Genomic DNA, 20,221 nt, shown 5'->3' on the forward strand with positions numbered 1-20,221 from the left:
GAGCAGCGGGGTTGGAACTCTCGAGCCATGGTCCCGGGTGGCTCTGTTAGCTCTGTGCTGTGGCTGAGGAAGGCAGCAGTCCCACCCCTGCACAGTACCTTGCCTTTGTCAGCACTGAATTTCATCTGCCATTCTCTTGCCTGGCCACCTAGCAGGAGGGGGCCCAGCTCCTGACTGGTGCAGAGGACTGAATTTTCGAAGATGGAGGCCCTGGCTGGTGTTAGGGTGACCAGACAGCAAGTGTGAAAAATCGGGTCGGGGGTGGGGTATTAGGAGTCTATATAAGAAAAAGACCCAAAAATCGGGACTGTCCCTATAAAATCGGGACATCTGGTCACCCTAGCTAGTATAGACATGCCCGTTCCCGAGCCTGTGCATTTGTTGGATAGTACGTGCAAAGCCAGGAACCAGCTGCATGTGAACAGCGAGGTGATGGGTATTTGGGGGGGTTCCCCGGTTGCATGTGCAGTCCTGGCTGTGCTTTCACCTGCCCCTCGTCCTGCTCCTGGGCCTTTGCTCGGAGCGAAGCTGCCCTGTTCCTCTGCTCGCTCCCCAGGAGAACTGCAGGGTGGATGCAGGATTGTCAGACTCCGAGGTAGAAGCCAGGGGCAATCTAGCCCTACTCGTGGCCCTTGGTGGACCTGGGCGTCCAGGTGTGCTTTCCCTGAGCTGGGATGGGAGCTGTTACCATGAAGTCCTCCAAGGACCTCAAAATGGGGGCAGTCTGAGGTTTCTGGACCTGCAGCATTTGGGTTTCTGCATGAGAAGCCCCATTATGTCCAGGTGCATCTCCCTTCCCTTGTCCTGCTGGACTCCTGGGCCCTTCCCCCTCTGCTCTTTCCTTCTCCAGACTCAAGCCCTTTGGTCCTGATCTGCTGCAGCACTGGCCTGGGGAATGGAGCAGGGTCCTCCTGAGCCCTCTCTGCAGGCTGCAATAGCAGCAGCTGCTGATAAAACAGCCAGGTGTGGCCTTGGATTTACACTCCCACCAGAAAGGGAAAGAAAGCACCCCTCCCCTCCCGCATTCCCCGGAGCACTTCTCCCCAGGCATGCTTTGCTTATTGACACCAGCTGCCCAGCACTGCTCTGCAGCCGCCCTTACCCCTGGGTCACACACACAACCCAGCTGCACTGGTCTCAGCAAACGGAGCAGGGTGGGAAAGGGTCCCACCACAGAGGAAGAAATAAGGCAGCTCTCCCTAGAGACTTGCGGGCGAGGACTGCAGAGCATTTCCCTGAGCTCTGGATGAAACGTAGGAAGATGGGTCATCCCTGTGCACATAAACTGCTCTGTGTCCCCCAGCCCCCAGGGAATGGAAAGCAGAGAGCAGCTCCCCTGGTTGTATCTAGCTCTTCCTGATCCCTGGGTCTTGTGTCCATGGGGATGGGCCGGGTGCCATGTTTCCGTGTAGACGCTGTTACTCTTCTGCTAGCTGGTGCCAGCAGCCGCAAAAGCCAGGTTTGGTGTGCAGGGGTTCCTCTTAGCAACACACACCAGCAAAAACTCAAGCCCCTGCCCCGTATGGTGGGTTCCACCGTCCCCAGGCAGCTTGGGGAGACCCCACCCTCTCTCGCATGCACTGAGTCTGTGGAGAACCAGAGAAGTTTTATTAAAAGAGAAAGGGAACAAACCCAGCATCAATTTGGCAAACTGCAACAGTTCAAAAGCACGTGGCCAGAAGTAACATCCGCCCGCACACTGAGTGCCTTGGGCTGTGTCCTCTGCCTCAGTTTCCCACCTGGCAGTGTGGCAGTCCAGCAGACGAAAGTCCCTTTAATGTGGCAAGCCGCTGCCCCCCACTCACAGTTGGTGGTGCAAAGTCAGCCAAGGCCCAGAATTCAGGGGTGCGTCACAGCAGGTCACCTCCCACCCTTAACCGGGGGACGAGCAATGCCACACGCTATCACTGCCTCCAGCCCTGCGGTTTCACCACGGAGCCCAGGCCTTAGCCATATCACTGGGTAGTGGGGACCCTGCAGCTAGCACAGACCCTGCATTCGTCTTTCACAGCAACGCTGTCCCCGCTGCAGCTCTCCAGCTCAGCCCCCGAACCTCTCAATGGAGTCTGACCAGCTCAGCCTTTAAACAGAGGGCGGGAGGGTCGATGAGCAACTAGGACTTGTTAAGCAGCACCCATGTCACCAGGTGGGAGCCCCCCCCGGCCCCTTTGGCCTGGGCTGCTGTTCCGGGGGCCTCGCGAAACGCTGCTCAGACCCTGCTTCCAGCTGTCGGTGCCTGCACACACTGATCCGGGAGCCGGGGCCTTCCCCTGCGGCACGCTTCACTGGTGGGCTGCCGAGGAGTCTCAAGTAGGTCCTGGATTGTGGCATGGCTGCCCCCCCCTTGGCAGGGGGTCTGTTTCAGGCTCCTCTAAGGTACCCTGGTGGGCTGCGGGGGGGGGCTCCAGTCAGCGTGGCTCCAGATCACTGGTGACCCCCCTGGAGAGCTTCCCCAGACAGGGGGCCCGTGCTGGGCAGTGCCCGGCCTGCAGGGGCCCCATCCTGGCAGGCCTGGTAGCAATGCTGGCAATCATCCCTGGCGGTTGCGGTGCTGGGCAGCCCGGATTCCCGGGAGCCCTGGCCTGGCCTGGTGGGGCTGGGGCGCTGGCCGCCGGGGGAGCTGGGCCCAGCCGGACCTGCGGCCGGTCAGCGTCGAAAAGCAGCAAGGCACCCGCTGGCTGGCAGAGCTGCCAGGGCAGGGGCAGGAGGTGGAACGTGTTCCCGGGTGTATGTGGCTGAAATGAAGCCGAAGGCTGAGCACAGAGGCCTGCCTGGCTCTGGGGTGTCCCGCGTCCCCCCGTCCTGGGCTGGGGACGGGCTGGCAGCCCAGAACCAGCCCTCCTGCCCACGGCAGTCCCTGCTCCAGGCAGCCAACAGGGGTCAGCGTGAGCCTGGGCTATGGCTCTGCAGCCCCATTTCTCTGCCCCCCCCCCAGTGTCCCCCCAGCAAGCCCTGGCCATACGGGGCTCTGAGGAGCCAGCTGGTGGGGGCCTGGCCGCAGCCCAGGGTCAGCAAGAGGGGCTGGACCCACAGCGTGTCCTTACTACCTCCCCGCCATGTGGGGGCAGCCCAGCCCCCCTTCCCTCCCTGACCCCAACGCTCCTTCCCAGTGTCCTGCCCACCCCCTGGTGCCCACCACCTGGTTCCCACCAGCCCCCTGCCCCGCAGGCTCTGCTGCCCGGTGATCCGGGCGGGAGGAGACGGTGGTGCCATGGCAACACTTGCACAACAGGCCGGCACCGTGGGGCCTGCAGGTGAGACGCGCCCAGTGACTGCGAGCCAGGGCCCGGGGGGCACCAGGACCTCGCCATGGGGGGGGCTGGCTCTCCCCACTCCCCAGCAGAGCCTGGGGCCCTGTGTGCTGAGGTGCAGCTCAGAATCCAGGGGAGATGGGGGGCTGAGTACTGGGGTGAGGCGGGGGGCAGGGTTTGGGGAGCCGTGACTGTGATGGGGATGGAGTGAGGCCCAGTGAAGGGGGGGAACCATGGCGAAGGGTTTAGCTCCCCATCCGGGGGTCTCCCCTGCTCCTCGCCCCTCCCCCTCTGTTCTAGTGGAGTCCCAGTGGCAGGATGGACGAAGTGGGACTGTTCTTAATGTTTCCTCTGAATAGTGTGGGGTGCCTCAGTTTCCCCTAGGCAGTTCTTAAGTATCTAGGGGTGGGGTAAGGGTGTATGATCGTTGCAGAGCCCTAGAGGGCAGGTGTGTGCAGGGGTCTGGACGCAGACAATGGCCGACACCCTGTTTCCTGGCACCTGATGGCCTGGGCCCTTCCCCCCTGCAAGGTGAGAGCTAAAGGGTTGGAGAACAAAGGAATCCGGTGACCTCCTGGCCTGGGAAAGGGACAAAGCCCAGGGGAGGAGGGGCTGGAGGGAGTTTCAGTTTGGGGCTGGCCGGGACATGGAGTGAAGGGCAGACATGGTTGTCTGGCTCCCTGCCCCCCAAATGGACCCAGCTGAGGGGTCCTGTTCTCTGCACCTACAAGCTCTGTGGTAGACCATGTTCCTGTCGTCTAATAAACCTCGGTTTTACTGGCTGGCTGAGAGTCACGTCTGACTGCGGAGTTGGGGGGCAGGACCCTCTGGCTTCCCCAGGACCCCGCCTGAGCGGACTCGCTGTGGGAAGCGCACGGAGGGGCAGAGGATGCTGAATGCTCCGAGGTCAGACCCAGGAAGGGGGAAGCCTGGGGAGCTGTGTGTCCTGCAGGCTGCTCCCAGAGAGGAGACTTCCCCAGAGTCCTGCCTGGCTTCGTGGGGAGCAGTTCCAGAGCATCGCCCGGGGACTCCGTGACACGGGGGCACCAGGTGTCCGGCCCCATGGAGGCAGCACCCAGCAGCCAAGCCCCCTGCAAGGGGAGCAAGAGCCAGAGGCTGCCGGGGATCGAGGAGGAGCCCCTGGCCAGCCCCCCGCCCGACTATCGGCAGTACCTGTACAGGTGAGCGAGGGAGGGGAGCCCCTCCCCAGGGGAGCCCTGCAGGCGTTGGCAGAGTGGGCTGGGCTCGCCCCATGGAACGACCAGCCCAGTGCGGCCCCAGAGGAGATACCAGGCGCCCTGGCAGGGCCGGCACCATGGCTGCCTGGGCACTCGTGGGCACCAGCCGGGCAGGGACGTGGTGGGCTGGAGCCTGAGTGGGGTGGGCCAGATCCTGGGTGGATTCCGGGTGGGTTAGGTCCTGAATGGGGTGGGCCATGGCAAACTGGGTGGATCCTGGGCCCGGGCGGGGGGTGGCACACACCCATCCTGGGTGGGGGCAGGCAGGACGAAGGGGGTGGGCCAGGCAAGGTGCTGGCTGTGTGCTGTGACCTGCTTCCTTCCCCGCAGCCTTCTGGGCCCTGAAAGAGCCGAACACTTCCTGGGCCCGCCAGCCCTGGAGCGGTGCAGGAGCCCCGGGGAGCAGGGCCTGCCGGAGGCAGTGGGAGGTAAGGTGCCCAGCCCCAGCCCCCTGGCCCCAGGAGCCAGCACCTACGGCCCTGGCTGCAGACCCTGAGCCCCGTGGCCTGGGCTGGCTGCACAGGCTGATCTGCCCACGCCACTGCCTTGGGGCCTGTCCATTTCCCAGCCCCACGGGCCTGTCCCGGGCCCTGCCCATTGGCCGGGTTGGCTCCAGCCATTGGGTCATGGCTGGCTGGATAAATAGTAGCAGCCCTGCGGGCCCTGGGCTTGGGGCTGGCCAGGGCTGGGCACCAGGCCCTGCCTGGGACACTTGGCCTGGACATGCCCCTTCCCCCAGGGGCCAGTGCTGAGGAGCTCTGGCGAGTCCTGCACGAGGAGCCACGCCGGCGGCAGGCGGCAGAGGCCGGGACGGGGCGGGCGCTCTCCGAGCAGGTGAGGGGGCTCCTGGGCCGGGGCACAGATTGTCCCTGCGCATGGGATTGCCATGGGTGAGAGCTGGCTTTGCCCCGATTCCTACCCCACAAAGGTGGTCCCCCCTCTGGCGGGTCTGTGAGAGCCACTCTGTCCCTGGCAGGGCACCACGGCTGTATGGGCTGGGGACCCCCTCGCCCCCCCGCTACATAAGGGCCCCCCACGCCCCTCCCCCACCTCGTTACATGAGGGCACCCCCTGCCCCTCCCCCACCATGCGAGTTCCCCCGCACCGTGTGTGGGTGCCGTGGCTGGGTGTTGCACTCTGTCTCTCCCCACTCCCCCATGGCACTGCCCCCTGCAGGTGCCCTGGCTGGGAGGCGCCGCTCTCACGCCCAGGATGCAGCGGGTGGCCCGGTGGAGTCGGCAGCTGCACGTGATGCACCGGCTGGGGGAGCTGCACCAGGACGCAACCAGCCTGCTGCTGGCCAGGGAGCCGCTCGCCGACCTCAATGACAGCCAGGGGGTCCAGGGGCCGGCCCGTTATCTGCACCGGGCTCTCCAGGGAGGTGTGTGTGGCTGGGGGTGGTGGAATGAGGGCAGTGGGCTCTCGGCCGTGGGCGCGTGCCCAGCGTCGTTGGCACGTGGGTGGGGCCGGCTTGCTGGTGCAGAGCTTAGCATTTACTCTCGGGCAATGCATCCCGTCTGATGTGCAGCTCCCTGCAGGCACGTGCACGCAGGGACACGCGTGTGTCTGGGGGTGCCTGCACGTGTGCGGGCGTGCACATGTGCGTGTCGTGCAGGGACACGCGTGTGTCTGGGTGCCCGGGGAGCAGGCTTGTCTCCGCAGAGCCTGGCATGATAAATAGCGGCAGCCCTGCGGCCCCCAGCCATGACGTGTCCTTTCTTGTGCTCTAGGTCACTGAGCAGGCACCTGCTGGCCGGGGAGCCCAGCCCTGGCGTGGTGCCCCACAGCTGATGCCCGAGCCAGCTTGGACCCCAGGCTCCTGCTCCATGCCCCACTGAGCGGGCAGAGGCTGCCACAGGTTCACCCCAAGCAGGCGCCTAAGTAAAGAGCCCCTGTCTGACCAGCTGCCGGTGCCGTCTGCCTGTGTGGGGGGCTAGACAGGCAGTGCTGGGGGGCCCACGCATGTCCCTGGCAGGCTGGCTGGCTACCTGTGGAGCCTGCAGCCCGAGTGGAGGGGCTGGGCCAGGCTCTCCAGGCCGCCGGTGCCAGCGTGTGCCCAGGGAGATGGGATGTGTTGTCTGCGCCACGCAGCAGCCTGTTGGCTGGGCACTGAGCCCTGTAGCAAATGGATCTGGCCCCCGGGGGCTGTGCTCAGCCTGGGCAATGCCAGGCAAGGGGCCAGGGGCTGTGCCTCCCATTCCCTCTCACCTGAGTGCCCAGAGCTTAGGGCAGAGGGCCTGGCAGTGAGAGACGGCAGCTCTGCCAGCCCTGAGCCGAGGCCTCCTGGAGCGTGTGAGAATCGGCCTCCCCAGGGCCTGGCGCGGCACTGCCCTTGTGGCCGTGCTGGAGCTAACCGGGGGGCTGCTCACAGGCTGGGGTCCACAAGCCCCCCCTGGCCAGGCCCCTCTGCCGGGGGCGCCCACGTGACCAGGGGCTGCGGGCAGGGGTGGTGCGTTATATGGGCCCGTGGTGCCCGTGCTCCAGGAATATTCAAGGCCCAGGGGCCCAGCTCCACCCGCCTGCCGCCTCCGGGCGATTTAAAATGGCCCGGGGATCCCCGGCCGCCACCACCGGCCGCTCAGCTGGGCTAAGGCAGCTTCCTCCCCAGCCTCGCTCCACACTGCTCACGGAAGCAGCTGGAACGGCCCTACAGCCCCTGGAGGCGGCGGGGAGGCAGCAGGGGTCTCCGCACACTGCCCCGCCCCAAGCGCCGACTCCGCAGCCCCCATTGGCTGGGAACTGCAGCCAATGGGAGCTGCGGGGCTGGGGCCTGCGGGGAGCAGTGCGCGGAGACGCCCTGGCCCCACTGCCTGGAAGCCGCTGCCAGAAGGGGGTGCAGGCCGCTTTCGGGAGCCGCCTAAGGTAATCACCTGACCGCTCACCCTCTCCCGCACCCCAACCCCCTGCACCCACACCCAAACTCCCTCCCAGAGCTTGACCCCCGCACCCACTCCTGCACCATAACCCCCTGCCCCAGCCCAGAGCCCGCACCCCCTCCAGCCCCCCGTACCTACTCCCGCACCCAAACTCCCTCCCAGAGCCTTAGGCAGGGGTGAGTGTGGGCTGGGGGGCAGGCGCATGGGACTTGGACCCATCCTGGGCACCACCAAAAATTATACAAACCTGCCGCCCCTGGCTGCGGGTACTGTGCCCCTCCTGACTCGCCGGCTGGGCCTGGCCCCCTGTCAGGGACACCCCCATGGCTGGGGCACCAGGCCCCTCCCGACTTGCCGGCTGGGCCCGGGTGATGGCATCAGCTTGCTGGTGTTCTCCATAGGGAGCTGTGGCTCCTTGCCAGTCTCAGGGCGTCTGCATGTGGCTGGCAGCTCAGAGCTGGGCACAGGGTCACTGTGCCCCGTTGGGAAGGGAGCTCTTGCGATGGCCTTGCTGCACATCTGCCAGCGGCCGCCGGGAGCGCCCCCCCGGAGAGCCAGGCCATGCACCAGCACGCTGGGGAATGCCCGGGCCATGCCCAGCGGGGGCTGGCCCCGACACCGAGGGAGGGGCTCGCTGCAGGATCAAAGGCAGCACCATTAATGGTGCCAGAGAGCGGGTAGGGGCTGGGGGCTGCCTGCAGGGAGCCACAGTGGGGTGTGCCTGGCCCAAGCCTTGGGCAGCAGTGCCCGCCCCCCTGCGCTGCGTGACTCCCAGGGGCCGTCTCACGCCAAACGCCCGGCGGCTCCGGCCCGGAGCCAGGCAGCTCGGCACTGATTGGCACCAACAGTCGCGTGTCAGGGTGGCCAACGGGCGGCTCCAAGCAGGAGACATGCTCCAAGTGTCGTACGTAGGGACAGCCCTGGGTGCCCTGCGCAGGCAGAGCCGGGCACTCCCTGGCACGCAGCACGGCCCTAGCCCCAGGGCTTGCCTGCAGCCCGTGCTTCCCCACCCGCTGCAGCCGCAGCCTGAGGTCCCCGTCCCTCCCCATGGCTGCAGGGCCAGCTGGGGCCGGGCCAGGCCTGGGCAGGCCGGGGCAGGCGCTCCTGCAGGCACCAGGCCTCATGCCCTCCCATGCTGCCCTTCCCTCACAGCGAGGAGCGGAGGGCTGGCAGCTCAGGGTGCGGGGGCTCACTCCCCCCGGCCCAGCTCCAGCTTGGCCTCTCCCCTGTGCGCAGGGCTGGGAGAGCCGCTGTACCTGGCCTCCCGCTCACCTTGGCTGAGCAGCTGGGCCCGCCCCACCTGGCACCGTGGCGGGAGGAGGAGCTTGGGGGAGGGAAGCTTTGCAGGAACAAACAGCCCAGCCCTGAGCAGAGCTGAGCTCAGAGGCGGCGGGTGGCAGGCCACGGCCTGGGGGTGCCGGACGGGCGTGTGCCCACCGGGTGGCAGGCCACAGCCAGGGGGTGCCGGACGGGCGTGTGCCCACCTGGCCAAGCGCCGCCCTCTCCAGGGAGACTGAGCAGCGGCAGCCGTACAGGTACCAGTGCAGCCCTGGCTCTGCATGCTGCCTTCGCGCCCTTCCCTGGCCTGGCGGCACCAGCCCAGCCCCCTGCCTGGCTCGCCCTCGCTGCGTGGGCACAGCCGTGGTGCCCTGCAGTGGGCGGGGCGGGCTCCTGCAGCAGCACCCGTGTTCGGGGTGGGAAGGGCTGATCGTCTCCCCGGGGCAGGGCTGGCCACTCTCACCCACTAGAGACCCTCTGAGTGGGGCGTGAACCCTGTGCCCTGGCCATGTCCCAGCGAGCTGTCCCTGCTGCCTCCCACCCCGGCCCCAGGCGGGCAGTCTCCATGGGTTAGTTGGGCCTGGCCCCGGCCAGTGTCAACAATAGTGTGCTGTGTGACACAGCTGCCCCACTCCCGCCCAGAGGTGGCAGCTTTGCGGTGAGGGGGGAAGTGGTGTTTGGCCTGGAGGCCGGGCAGTGCTGCGGGGGTGGGAGGCCTGGAGGTGCACAGAGATCGCTGGAAGGGCAGAGAGCTGTGGGCATGGTGCCCTGTGCACTGGCAAACAATAGCCGGAGAAGGGTGATGGCCCCTGCCCAGGGCTGCTGTGATGGGCCTGTGGGTGTGTCCCCTGCCATGTGGTGTCCCGCCCTGGCCAGCGCAGATGTGGCGGGAGCTCTGGGAGCTCTGCTCACAGGTGGGGTGGAACAGGGCCATTGGGGCTCACAGCCTTTCTGGGGTGGGCCTGGGACCCTGGGCTGCTATTCCCTGGGGGGCGACCGTGCCCCTGGGGCGGCGCTGCCAGGCCTGGGGCCCCGGCTGGAGTCTCAGCACATGCCCTGGTGCAGAGGCCATGCGGTGCCTGGCCTGGGCCAGTGTCCATGGGGCTGACCCACGTCCAGGAGGAAGTTCGACAGCTGGGTGCGGGGCAGGGGCAAACCCCTCATGCACGAGGGTTAGGCCTCTCTGCCCTGGCCAGCGCCCTGCAGCAGGAGGGACCAGCCATGTGGGGGGAGCTCTGGGGGTGACAGGAGGGTCCCTGAGCCAGGCTTTGGGCCGGGGGAGGCCACTCCTGCTCCTGCGCGGGGGCAGAGCTGACGCTGGGACAAGGGATGGGTCTGGCTAGCTGGAGTCCTGCAGGCTGCCGGGCCGGGCCCCATCTCTGAGCCCCACAGAGATCCCTGAGGCTGCCCACCAGGCCATGCCGCGGGGCAGGGGACAGGGCCCTAAAGCAGCAGAGAGCCCGAAGTGTGGTGGGGTCCCTGTGTGGTGCCCTCCAAGGCAGCCCCTCCTGGGAGTCAAACTCAGGCTGCCCCCTCCTGCAAAGCCCCGCCCCTTGCCACCGGGACCTGGGCTCACCTGGGTCCTTGCCGGCCCCTGGGGCTGAGCTGCTCTCCAGAGATCTGGTGACCAGCTGGCCACTTGCCTCCCAGTCCCCTGGGCTCAGTGGCCTGCCATGCCAAGGGGGCTGGGGATGTGTGGCTCCTGGAGTGCCAGCGTGGATGCCCCCGGGAATGGAGCTGGCTCCCTCCCTGCCCAGCCTCCCTGGGCGCGGGGGACATTGGCTGTTTTCCACCCTGCCCTCTCCCCGGCCTAGCCCGGCGGCTGCAGGGCGGCTGGTGGCAGCAGTTGTGGGATGCGCAGCCCCGCTGCTCTCCCCGGAGAGCCTGGTGCAAGACACGACACGCACATTCCTGCCTGGCTGGGGCCAGCACCCTGGGAACGCGGGCGCCAGGCCTGCTGGGCGCAGGGCTCGGTCTGCTCCTTTCTTCCTGGTCCCTGGCCTTGGCGCGGCTTCGGCCAGCTCTGCTCCCACGCTTTGTGGCTTGAGGCCAGCGGGGGGCAAGGAGTGGGCCCTCTCCCCCCAGCGCGGCAGGAAGCGGCACTGGGTGGCCATTTGTCACAGCCCCTTTGCCCAGAGTGGCAGGGGGGAGCCAGACCTGGCCCCTCAGCTGGTCTCTGCGGAAAGCCCGGGTGCCTGCCTGCCCAAGCGCGCCCTGTGTCCCAGGAGGTGGCGAGATGGAAGCAGCTCCCTCGGTTCACGCCCAGCGGGGCGACCGGTTTGACCCTAACTCTAGCCCCTTGTGAGCCGGGAGTCTGGCCCCGGTCGGCTCGGGCCCAGAGGCCCCGGCGAGCCCCGGCTGGCCTGCGTGCACTGCCGAGCAGAAAGAATCGGCTGTGACATTCCCGTAGCCTGGAGACCGTTAGTCCCTTTCACAGCCCCAGCCCCGATTTGAATAAGAATCGCTCTGTCCCAGCCTCCCTGCCCTGGGAGAGGAGCTGGGTTAGTTTTACCCATCGCTCCCCTTGTTTGCCAGGTTGTTTTTGTGCTCCGAGTTCTCACGCTGCCCGCCCAGGGCTCGGGGACTCGCAGGAGCAGGAGGGGCGCTCTCGGGGGCCGCCTCCGCCCCAGCCTGCCGCCAGCTCCCCCTCCCCCAGCCCGTAGTGGTGAGCGGCTGCCAGGGCCGCGGGCTGCACCGCTCAGACGTGAGTACCGGGGCGGCTCTGGGTGAGCGGGAGGGGGCTGCCCGCGGAGCCTGCTGCCCTAAGGTGCCCGGCCTGGGCAGCAACATTAATGCTCAAGCTGCCTGGATTTCTCCTGCAGCCCCACAGCCCTGTGCCCAGCGGGGGGTAAGTTGGCAGGAGGGTGCCCAGGGGCAGCAAGAGGGTCCCGGAGCCAGGGCCGAGGGGGAGCAGGCTGAGGGGAATGGGCTTGCCCAGCACCCCCCAGCCAGTCGGGGCAGTGCCAGGGAGAGAACCCAGGTGTCCTGAATCCCTGTCTCGATGCTCCGAGCTGGGCTGGCTGCTTTGCATCTCGACCCCAGGTTAGCATGGTAGCGCCCCACAAGGCGCTGGCGGGGCCGCTGCTCACTAGAGCTGGCACTGCCCCAGGGCACTAGCAGACAGCCTTGCCCTGGACCACATGCATCGGTTCTGAGACATGGGACCCCTCAGCCATGGGCAGCTCCTGCCTGCCCCCGATCCCTCAGCTCCCCAGAGCCGGAGGGGGGCAGCAGGGTAAAGCCAGGCAAGGTGAAGGGGGGGACCACACGTGCTGTCCTGGGGGTAGCTGAGCAGTGCCTGACTTCTGGGGCAGCCAGCCCCATGGGTGCCCTGGGTCTGCTGACCAAGGCCCAGCATTAGCAGTGCCAGGGAGCCCTGGCACCTCCCACCTGCAGGCTGGCAGGAAGGAGTCATGGGCCATGCCCTGAAACCTTCCACTGCATAGGGAAGAGGAAGCCCTGTCCCACCCCGCTTCCCATCACCCCCAGTCTCTTTCCCCTCCCCCCCAGCCCCTCTCCCCTTTGCACCCTGGGACCATGGCTCACCGCAGATCTCACCTCCACCCCACGGTCCCCTCGCCCAGCCCAGTCTGACGTAACTCTCTCGCCTCGCTCTCCCCAGGCCGGACCATCGGTGCCCATGGAGCTGCTGGTCGCTCTCCTGCTGCTGGGTAAGTCCCCGCACACATTCGGCCCTGGGCATATTCTCCCCTCCCAGGGCAAGTGGGATGCACCATATCCAGATCCCGGGGGGTGCGCACCCATATTCCTGGGGTGCCCGGCGCGGGCGGGATGGGGGCAGGGTGCTCCGAGGATGGGCACCCGGTGCGGGTGGGACGGAGGCAGGGTGCCCTAAGCTCGGGCACCCCGCGCGGGCGGGACGGGGGCAGGGAGCCCTGAGGGCGGGCGCCTGGCGCGGGCGGGACGGGGACAGGGTGCTCCGAGGGTGGGCGCCCGGCGGGGGCGGGATGGGGGCAGGGTGCTCCGAGGACGGGCACCCGGCGCGGGCGGGACGGGGGCAGGGAGCCCTGAGGGCGGGCGCCCGCCCGGTGCAGTGTGGGTGGCATGCCGTGCCCTGGAGTGCCCGTGAGCTCTGGGCCTGTGCAGCGAGTGTGGGGGACGCGCTTCCCGGGACAGTCCGAGCCCTTGGCAGCATCCCCCGGGCAGAGCTCGGCCCAGCTGCGCCCGCTCCATCCCGTGGCAAAGGGCCCCTGAGGCTGAGCTGTAAATCCCCAGACGTCCTGGCTCCGCTGAGCCCTGGGAGCGGAATTAGGGCAGCACCGGAGCACGGCTCACAACTCCCGGGACGGGCACGGCCAGGGCTGCCCCGAGCCTCCCTCCCCCAGCCCTGCGCCTGCTTCCTCCCCCCAGTGCAGAGCGCTGGGCCAGGGTGGGGGCCACTGGCGGGCAGACGTGGCTGCTGGTCTGAGACAGATCAGAGGGCAATGCAAAGGGGCCTGGGCAGACACCCTGCCCCCCCTCACTGACCCCTCCCCTGCCCCCCAACTCTCTGTCCCGATGGTGGGGACTCCCCGGGTCATGCCCAGGTGCGGAGTGTGTGGAGTGTGTCCCTGGCCCCTCCCTGGGCACGGCCCCTCCCTGGGCACGGCCTCACTGGTTAATCATTGGCAGGGGCTGGGCAGAGTCGGGGAGGGCCAGGCTGCGGGGGCAGAGTTGGGGGGAGACAGAGTCGGGGCAGAGCAGTCCCCGGGGGGCAGAGTCAGGAAGGACCAGGCTGGGGGGGGCAGAGTTGGGGCAGAGCAGTCCTGGGGCAGAGCAGTCCCGGGGGGGGCAGAGTCAGGAAGGACCAGGCTGGGGGGGCAGAGTCGGGGCAGAGCAGTCCGGGGGGGGGCAGGGTCGGGAAGGACCAGGCTGGGGGGACAGAGTTGGGGCAAAGCAGTCCTGGGGGGGGCAGGGTCGGGAAGGACCAGGCTGGGGGGGCAGAGTTGGGGCAGAGCAGGCTGGGGGGGCAGAGTCAGGGCAGAGCAGTCCCCGGGGGGGGGCAGAGTCAGGAAGGACTGGGCTGGGGGGGGCAGAGCAGGCTGGGGGGGGCAGAGTTGGGGCAGAGCAGTTCCGGGGGGGGGCAGAGTCAGGAAGGACCAGGCTGGGGGGGCAGAGTCGGGGCAGAGCAGTCCTGGGGGGGGGGCAGGGTCGGGAAGGACCGGGCTGGGGGGGCAGAGTCACGTGGGCCAGACAAAGGCCCTTGCTCCCCCAGTCACGGGGCTGCCGCGCGGGGGCTTTCCGGGTCGCGGCGTTTCCGTGCCGGGTCAGCGGGTCTGGGACCCAGTGCCGGGCGCGGGGGAGACCCCAGGTGGGTGGGGAGGGGTGTGCCTGGGGGCCCCATGTAGGGGAAGGGGCATATGTGGGGGAGAGGTACCCACAGGGGGTGCGAGGGGCAGTGGTGGTGAGGGGCTGGAGGGGTCCAGCTGAGGGGCTCCCTGGCAGCAGGGGTTGGGGGGTTCCTGTCATGGTGGGAAATGGAAAAGTCACAGATCCCCCCCGGCCCGCCTCACCCCGCACTGGCTCCGCGCTGCCCCCTCCCTGCCCCAGGGCCCTCCCTGGATCTGCCCCCGCCCCGGGGCCCTCGGTGGATCTTCCCCGACCCTGGAGCCCTTGCTGACTCTGCTCCCTCCTGCCCCGGGGCCCTCACTGGTAGGTCCCTGGCCAGGTTTCCTCTTGGGGCCAGCGCAGCAGAGTCCCTGGGTGCCAGGACGCCACCTGCCCCCTCTCAGCCGGGCCCTCCCTGTGCCTCTCTCCAGTCCAGGTGCCCAGTGCGGCGAGCCAGGAAGAGCCAGGCTGCTCCGCGGGGAGCTGCCACCCGGCCACCGGGAACCTGCTTGTGGGGCGGGCCCAGAACCTGAGCGCCACGTCCACCTGTGGGCTGCAGGGGCCCCAGGAGTACTGCATCGTCAGCCACCTGCAGGTACCCGGCCAGCCCCCAAGGGCTGCTCGGTGCAGAGCCCCCAGCCCGCCGGGTGCTGTGCGGCTCCCGGCCCAACACGCTCTCTGCGTGCGGCGTGAACAGCTGCCCCCGCCACCCCCCCATGCGGCCACGCGCTCCCCGTCAGCACTGCCTGGGCACCCAGGGGGAGGCCCTTCTGCCCACAGCCCCCACTGGCTGGAGCCAGGCCCCTCCCATCCAGGGCAACCAGGGGAGCCTGGCCCTGAGCCCTGCGCTCTCACCGGCACCCGCCGGCCGGTCCTCAGGCCTCTGGTGAGCCTGGCCAAGGGAGACGCAGGACTCAGTCCCTGTGCCCAGCCCCAACACTCAGCCCTAGCCAGGCTGGCGGAGCCTGCGGGCGAGCCAGGGTCAGCGCGTGTGTGTGAGAGTCCGTCTGTCCGCCTGGATCCATGTGCGTGTGAGAGTCCGTCTGTCCGCCTCTGCACGTGCGGGTGAGTCCATCTGTCCGCCTGGATCCGTGTGTGTGTGTCTGTCCGCCTGGATTGGTGGTTGTGTCCGTCCATCCGTCTGCGAGTCCGTCTGTGCACGTGGGTACCGTGCATGTGTCTGGATGGGTGTGTCCGGGGGCGAGTCTGTCTGTCTGTCGCAGGGCTGAAGAGACTGGGTCTGTCGCAGGTGGGGAGCAGAGGCAGCTCCACTGCCCCGGTCTGTCCGTCTGTCCCTGCTGGGGGGCTGCTGGGGGGCAGGGACACCACTGGGACACTCTCTGTGCTGCAGGACTCGGAGAAATGCTTCTCCTGTGACTCCCGGTCCCCGTCTCTGCGCACCAGCCACCGCATCCAGAACGTGGTGTACCTCGGCGGCCAGGACGGCCACACGACCTGGTGGCAGTCGGAGAATGGTGAGGGGCCCCGCAAGGCCATGGAGAGAGGCTCCCCCTGCGGTCGGGTGGAGCCCAGATTAGTGGGGAGGGGTCATGGCCCCTCGCTTGGCCTGCGCTGCCCTGGACCGCAGGAGTCACAGGGGACCCTCAGGACAGCCTGGGCTGCAGGCCCGGGCCCGGGGACTGTTCCTCGGGAGACCCCAGCGCCAGGACCTCCAGGCTGGGTGAGCGGCCCCCGCAGCCACCACACCTGCCTCTGCTGGGCCCACAGCTGGAGATGTGAGGGCGGCAAAGGGGCTGGTGCAGGCAGCTGGTGGAGCATTGGGGGTGACACCGTCCTGTCCTGCCTCCCTGGGGGGGGCTGGTGCATGGGGGTGACCCCGTCCCATCTCCCTGGGGGGGCTGGTGCCTGGGTGTGACCCCGTCCCATCTCCCCAGGGGGGCTGGTGCATGGAGGTGACCCCGTCCTGTCCCGTCTCCCCGGGGGGGCTGGTGCCTGGGGGTGACCCCGTCCCGTCTCCGCAGGCGTGGAGCACGTAAGCATCCGCCTGGACCTGGAGGCCGAGTTCCACTTCACCCACCTCATCATGAAATTTAAGGTAACTGGGCCCAAGGCAGGGGGTGGGGACAGCAGGGCCAACCCTGCCCAAGAGCAGCCATCCCACTGGTCCCAGGCCTGGCTCTGCAGGGCTGAGCAGCTATGCTGGGGGGCACCCAGCTCCCCTCCCCCACGACACCCCACCCAGGGGCATGCTGGGGGCGCACCCAGCTCCCCTCCCCCACGACACCCCACCCAGGGGTATGCTGGGGGCGCACCCAGCTCCCCTCCCCCACAACACCCCGCCCGGGGCCATGCTGGGGGCGCACCCAGCTCCCCTCCCCCGCAACACCCCGCCCGGGGCCATGCTGGGGGCTCACCCAGCTCCCCTCCCCCACGACACCCCGCCCGGGGCCATGCTGCGGGCGCACCCAGCTCCCCTCCCCCACGACACCCCGCCCGGGGCCATGCTGGGGGCGCACCCAGCTCCCCTCCCCCACGACACCCCGCCCGGGGCCATGCTGGGGGCGCACCCAGCTCCCCTCCCCCACGACACCCCGCCCAGGGGCATGCTGGGGGCGCACCCAGCTCCCCTCCCCCGCAACACCCCGCCCGGGGCCATGCTGGGGGCTCACCCAGCTCCCCTCCCCCACGACACCCCGCCCGGGGCCATGCTGCGGGCGCACCCAGCTCCCCTCCCCCACGACACCCCGCCCCGGGCCATGCTGGGGGCGCACCCAGCTCCCCTCCCCCACGACACCCCGCCCCGGGCCATGCTGGGGGCACACCCAGCTCCCCTCCCCCACGACACCCCGCCCAGGGGCATGCTGGGGGCGCACCCAGCTCCCCTCCCCCACGACACCCCGCCCCGGGCCATGCTGGGGGCGCACCCAGCTCCCCTCCCCCACGACACCCCGCCCAGGGGCATGCTGGGGGCGCACCCAGCTCCCCTCCCCCACGACACCCCGCCCAGGGGCATGCTGGGGGCGCACCCAGCTCCCCTCCCCCACGACACCCCACCCAGGGGCATGCTGGGGGCGCACCCAGCTCCCCTCCCCCACGACACCCCACCCGGGGGCATGCTGGGGGCGCACCCAGCTCCCCTCCCCCACGACACCCCACCCGGGGGCATGCTGGGGGCGCACCCAGCTCCCCTCCCCCACGACACCCCACCCAGGGGTATGCTGGGGGCGCACCCAGCTCCCCTCCCCCACAACACCCCGCCCGGGGCCATGCTGGGGGCGCACCCAGCTCCCCTCCCCCACGACACCCCACCCAGGGGCATGCTGGGGGCGCACCCAGCTCCCCTCCCCCACAACACCCCGCCCGGGGCCATGCTGGGGGGCACCCAGCTCCCCTCCCCCACGACACCCCACCCAGGGGCATGCTGGGGGCGCACCCAGCTCCCCTCCCCCACGACACCCCACCCAGGGGTATGCTGGGGGCGCACCCAGCTCCCCTCCCCCACAACACCCCGCCCGGGGCCATGCTGGGGGCGCACCCAGCTCCCCTCCCCCGCAACACCCCGCCCGGGGCCATGCTGGGGGCTCACCCAGCTCCCCTCCCCCACGACACCCCGCCCGGGGCCATGCTGCGGGCGCACCCAGCTCCCCTCCCCCACGACACCCCGCCCGGGGCCATGCTGGGGGCGCACCCAGCTCCCCTCCCCCACGACACCCCGCCCGGGGCCATGCTGGGGGCGCACCCAGCTCCCCTCCCCCACGACACCCCGCCCAGGGGCATGCTGGGGGCGCACCCAGCTCCCCTCCCCCGCAACACCCCGCCCGGGGCCATGCTGGGGGCTCACCCAGCTCCCCTCCCCCACGACACCCCGCCCGGGGCCATGCTGCGGGCGCACCCAGCTCCCCTCCCCCACGACACCCCGCCCCGGGCCATGCTGGGGGCGCACCCAGCTCCCCTCCCCCACGACACCCCGCCCCGGGCCATGCTGGGGGCACACCCAGCTCCCCTCCCCCACGACACCCCGCCCAGGGGCATGCTGGGGGCGCACCCAGCTCCCCTCCCCCACGACACCCCGCCCCGGGCCATGCTGGGGGCGCACCCAGCTCCCCTCCCCCACGACACCCCGCCCAGGGGCATGCTGGGGGCGCACCCAGCTCCCCTCCCCCACGACACCCCGCCCAGGGGCATGCTGGGGGCGCACCCAGCTCCCCTCCCCCACGACACCCCGCCCAGGGGCATGCTGGGGGCGCACCCAGCTCCCCTCCCCCACGACACCCCACCCAGGGGCATGCTGGGGGCGCACCCAGCTCCCCTCCCCCACGACACCCCACCCGGGGGCATGCTGGGGGCGCACCCAGCTCCCCTCCCCCACGACACCCCACCCGGGGGCATGCTGGGGGCGCACCCAGCTCCCCTCCCCCACGACACCCCACCCGGGGGTATGCTGGGGGCGCACCCAGCTCCCCTCCCCCACAACACCCCGCCCGGGGCCATGCTGAGGGCACATGCAGCTCCCCTCCCCCACGACACCCCACCCAGGGGCATGCTGGGGGCGCACCCAGCTCCCCTCACCCACGACACCCCACCCAGGGGCATGCTGAGGGCGCACCCAGCTCCCCTCCCCCACGACACCCCGCCCGGGGGCATGCTGGGGGCGCACCCAGCTCCCCTCCCCCACGACACCCCACCCAGGGGCATGCTGGGGGCGCACCCAGCTCCCCTCCCCCACGACACCCCACCCGGGGGCATGCTGGGGGCGCACCCAGCTCCCCTCCCCCACGACACCCCACCCAGGGGCATGCTGAGGGCACATGCAGCTCCCCTCCCCCACGACACCCCACCCAGGGGCATGCTGGGGGCGCACCCAGCTCCCCTCCCCCACGACACCCCACCCAGGGCCATGCTGGGGGCGCACCCAGCTCCCCTCCCCCACGACACCCCACCCGGGGGCATGCTGGGGGCGCACCCAGCTCCCCTCCCCCACGACACCCCACCCAGGGCCATGCTGGGGGCGCACCCAGCTCCCCTCCCCCATGACACCCCACCCAGGGGCATGCTGAGGGCGCACCCAGCTCCCCTCCCCCACGACACCCCACCCAGGGCCATGCTGGGGGCGCACCCAGCTCCCCTCCCCCACGACACCCCACCCAGGGGTATGCTGGGGGCGCACCCAGCTCCCCTCCCCCACGACACCCCGCCCGGGGCCATGCTGAGGGCACATGCAGCTCCCCTCCCCCACGACACCCCACCCAGGGGCATGCTGAGGGCGCACCCAGCTCCCCTCCCCCACGACACCCCGCCCGGGGCCATGCTGAGGGCACATGCAGCTCCCCTCCCCCACGACACCCCACCCAGGGGCATGCTGGGGCCTCACCCAGCTCCCCTCCCCCACGACACCCCACCCAGGGCCATGCTGGGGGCGCACCCAGCTCCCCTCACCCACGACACCCCACCCAGGGGCATGCTGAGGGCGCACCCAGCTCCCCTCCCCCACGACACCCCGCCCGGGGGCATGCTGGGGGCGCACCCAGCTCCCCTCCCCCACGACACCCCACCCAGGGGCATGCTGGGGGCGCACCCAGCTCCCCTCCCCCACAACACCCCGCCCGGGGCCATGCTGAGGGCACATGCAGCTCCCCTCCCCCACGACACCCCACCCAGGGGCATGCTGGGGGCGCACCCAGCTCCCCTCACCCACGACACCCCGCCCAGGGGCATGCTGGGGCCTCACCCAGCTCCCCTCCCCCACGACACCCCGCCCGGGGGCATGCTGGGGGCGCACCCAGCTCCCCTCCCCCACGACACCCCACCCAGGGGCATGCTGGGGGCGCACCCAGCTCCCCTCCCCCACGACACCCCACCCGGGGGCATGCTGGGGGCGCACCCAGCTCCCCTCCCCCACGACACCCCGCCCGGGGCCATGCTGGGGGCGCACCCAGCTCCCCTCCCCCACGACACCCCACCCAGGGGCATGCTGGGGGCGCACCCAGCTCCCCTCACCCACGACACCCCACCCAGGGGCATGCTGGGGGCGCACCCAGCTCCCCTCCCCCACGACACCCCACCCAGGGGCATGCTGAGGGCACATGCAGCTCCCCTCCCCCACGACACCCCACCCAGGGGCATGCTGGGGCCTCACCCAGCTCCCCTCCCCCACGACACCCCACCCAGGGCCATGCTGGGGGCGCACCCAGCTCCCCTCACCCACGACACCCCACCCAGGGGCATGCTGAGGGCGCACCCAGCTCCCCTCCCCCACGACACCCCGCCCGGGGGCATGCTGGGGGCGCAC

At 69.9% G+C, this 20,221-nt stretch overlaps 1 protein-coding gene across 2 annotated transcripts in view; it reads left to right on the top strand.

Annotated features, from left to right (window-relative positions):
- The first annotated feature begins 11,212 nt into the window (after positions 1-11,212).
- LOC141990321 (laminin subunit beta-2-like) overlaps positions 11,213-20,221 on the top strand; it is a 48,652-nt gene continuing 39,643 nt past the window's right edge. The window contains exons 1-5 of one of the 2 annotated variants that reach the window (XM_074957292.1): positions 11,213-11,347; positions 12,266-12,314; positions 14,403-14,566; positions 15,323-15,446; positions 15,954-16,027. In XM_074957292.1, the coding sequence (XP_074813393.1) occupies positions 12,284-12,314; positions 14,403-14,566; positions 15,323-15,446; positions 15,954-16,027 (393 nt within the window). In that variant the 5' untranslated portion in view covers positions 11,213-11,347; positions 12,266-12,283. Of the gene's footprint in view, positions 11,492-12,265; positions 12,315-14,402; positions 14,567-15,322; positions 15,447-15,953; positions 16,028-20,221 lie in introns of both variants that reach the window. The other variant, XM_074957293.1, reaches the window with a different exon arrangement.

This window comes from Natator depressus, chromosome 7 (assembly GCF_965152275.1).
Source record: "Natator depressus isolate rNatDep1 chromosome 7, rNatDep2.hap1, whole genome shotgun sequence".
In the NCBI taxonomy this organism is placed as follows: Eukaryota; Metazoa; Chordata; order Testudines; family Cheloniidae; genus Natator; species Natator depressus.